Source organism: Stegastes partitus, unplaced genomic scaffold (assembly GCF_000690725.1).
Source record: "Stegastes partitus isolate 25-593 unplaced genomic scaffold, Stegastes_partitus-1.0.2 Scaffold1333, whole genome shotgun sequence".
NCBI classification, from domain to species: Eukaryota; Metazoa; Chordata; class Actinopteri; family Pomacentridae; genus Stegastes; species Stegastes partitus.
Genome location: NW_007579064.1, coordinates 147,257 through 149,232, shown reverse-complemented (window position 1 = coordinate 149,232; position 1,976 = coordinate 147,257). Strand labels below are relative to the sequence as shown.

The 1,976-nt window shown below is 44.1% G+C and overlaps 1 protein-coding gene across 1 annotated transcript in view; it reads left to right on the top strand.

Moving 5' to 3' along the window:
* Positions 1–1,176, top strand: part of LOC103369809 (T-complex protein 11-like protein 1) — a 24,150-nt gene extending 22,974 nt beyond the window's left edge. The window contains exon 7 of the mRNA XM_008298625.1: positions 163–1,176. Within this exon, the coding sequence (XP_008296847.1) occupies positions 163–380 (218 nt within the window). The 3' untranslated portion in view covers positions 381–1,176. The remainder of the gene's footprint in view (positions 1–162) is intronic.
* The last annotated feature ends 800 nt before the right edge of the window (positions 1,177–1,976 follow it).

Sequence of the window (1,976 nt, the reverse complement as noted above, 5' to 3'; positions counted from 1 at the left end):
AAGGACCTGGACCTCTGGAACATTCACAGTCTGAAGGTAGAACTCTGGTCAGTAGATGAAGGTTCTGCAGATACAGAACCAGATGTTCTGAGGAGGTCAGTTGAGAACTTTATTGAGATTGGGTTGATGTTCCGTGTTCTGACCCGGGTGTTCTCCTCCCAGAGTCTCGGCTTCAGAGCTACCTGCTGGCGTCTCTGGAGTCCAGTCAGCACAAGACGCCTCCTCCTCTGCCTGGAGGTCTGGCTCCGGTCAGCAGGGAGCTGAAGGAGCTGGCCGTTCGCTTCAGCCGCCTCGTCACCTTCAACAAGCTGGTGTTCTCCCCGTTCTACCAGAAGATCCTGCAGAAGATGGTGACGTCGGGGGAGAGTCCAGAGACTTAGACGCCGGCGGAGCTGCTCGGTTGGAGAAAAGCACCTCAAACCGAGTCAGTCGTCACCTCGTCGCCGTGTTGTCGATTTGATAAGATGTCAGACCTCATAGTTGTGATCTTAGAACCTCCGTCATCATAATGTTCAGTGTTCCCAGACGGACCGGTTCCACACCTGAGCTGGGTTTAGAACCAATACCCAAACAGTCCTGATGATAGTTTCCCTGCAGACTGTAGACAAAAACAACCTCTAACCCGACACAAAGGTATTTACCAGGCGTCTCATGTGTTTAATCCAGACCCGGTTAAGCTCTGCTGTTTGAACAGCTCCAGAGGAGATCGTTTATTATTGATGAGCTCCGTTTATCACAGGAGCAGCTTCTGTCCTTAAGGGTCCCGTATTCTGCCCGTGTTTGGAAAATTAATTCAAAAGTCTGTCGGTTGTTGAGCTCAAAGCGCCACGAAAATTTTAATTTATAACCACGACTTTGAGCTTTGGCTGTTTCAGGTGTGTGCTGCTGGCCACGCCCCCTTCAGGAAGGAAACTGTCACTGCATCTGTAAGAAAAAACGTCGTCAAAAGTGGAATTTAATTTAATATGACCTCAGTAAATGAGTTGTTCAGCATCCTCTGGACAGATTTCTCCACAAACGAAGTGTCTTTAAGTTGTAGTTCTTAAGTTTTATTTATTTGCACAATTTAAAAAAAGGTTGTTTACGTACAACAGACGCAACAACGATTACAACGTGGGAGAAAAAGAAGTCTGGAAGATTTTTTTTTCTTTAGACGTCTCCTTTTTTAACAAATAATAAGAAAAAATGTTTTATTACTCATTAAAAGTGACTAAAAATACAATAAAAACACAAAAATATGACACAAAGCGCCTGTAAACAAACAGATAAACAACACTAGACTGAAGGTAAAATCAGATAGGTCGTTAATTATCATTTAGAAAGTGTGTGTGCACCTCCTCTGGAGTTCTTCTGAATCCCGGCAGAGGGTTTTCCTGACCTAATAAAGCCGATAACATCGTTTTACTGCAGAGGAACTAGAACCTAGTCTTACATTTCTTTTGACATTTGATAAAAACGGATCTCGACCAAGTTTTCAGACGCTGACGCTGCTCACGTAACAGAGAACAAATGAATGACTGCATGCTGCGATTCACTCTGGAACTATAGAACCAGAACCAGAACCCTTCAGTAATCCTGCAGGGAAGCTGCTTCGTAACGGTCGCTGAAACACGTGGAAGCTGCTGAACTATACGAGAACAGAACAAAGCAACAAGAGTTTACATGTTTGTTTTTCAGAACCCAAAACTGAGTTCTGTTCAATGTTTTGGCTGAATTTTCAGAACTGTGCAGGATTTCAGACCCGGAAACGTTTGTGTTTTCACCCTCAGAAAAACCTGTGAAGCCATTTTCAGGGTTCAGTATCTCCAGAAATGAAACTCCTACAGACATGAACTGTGGTGACAGAATAGTTTCTATCAGATCAGGATGACTGAACGGATCCAGCAGAGGACACAGTTTCAAATATTGGCTCTTAAAAATTGGAAAACCTCCAACTAGGCTGGTGCTGATCCAGAAAGTTCCTGTCAGTGTCTATC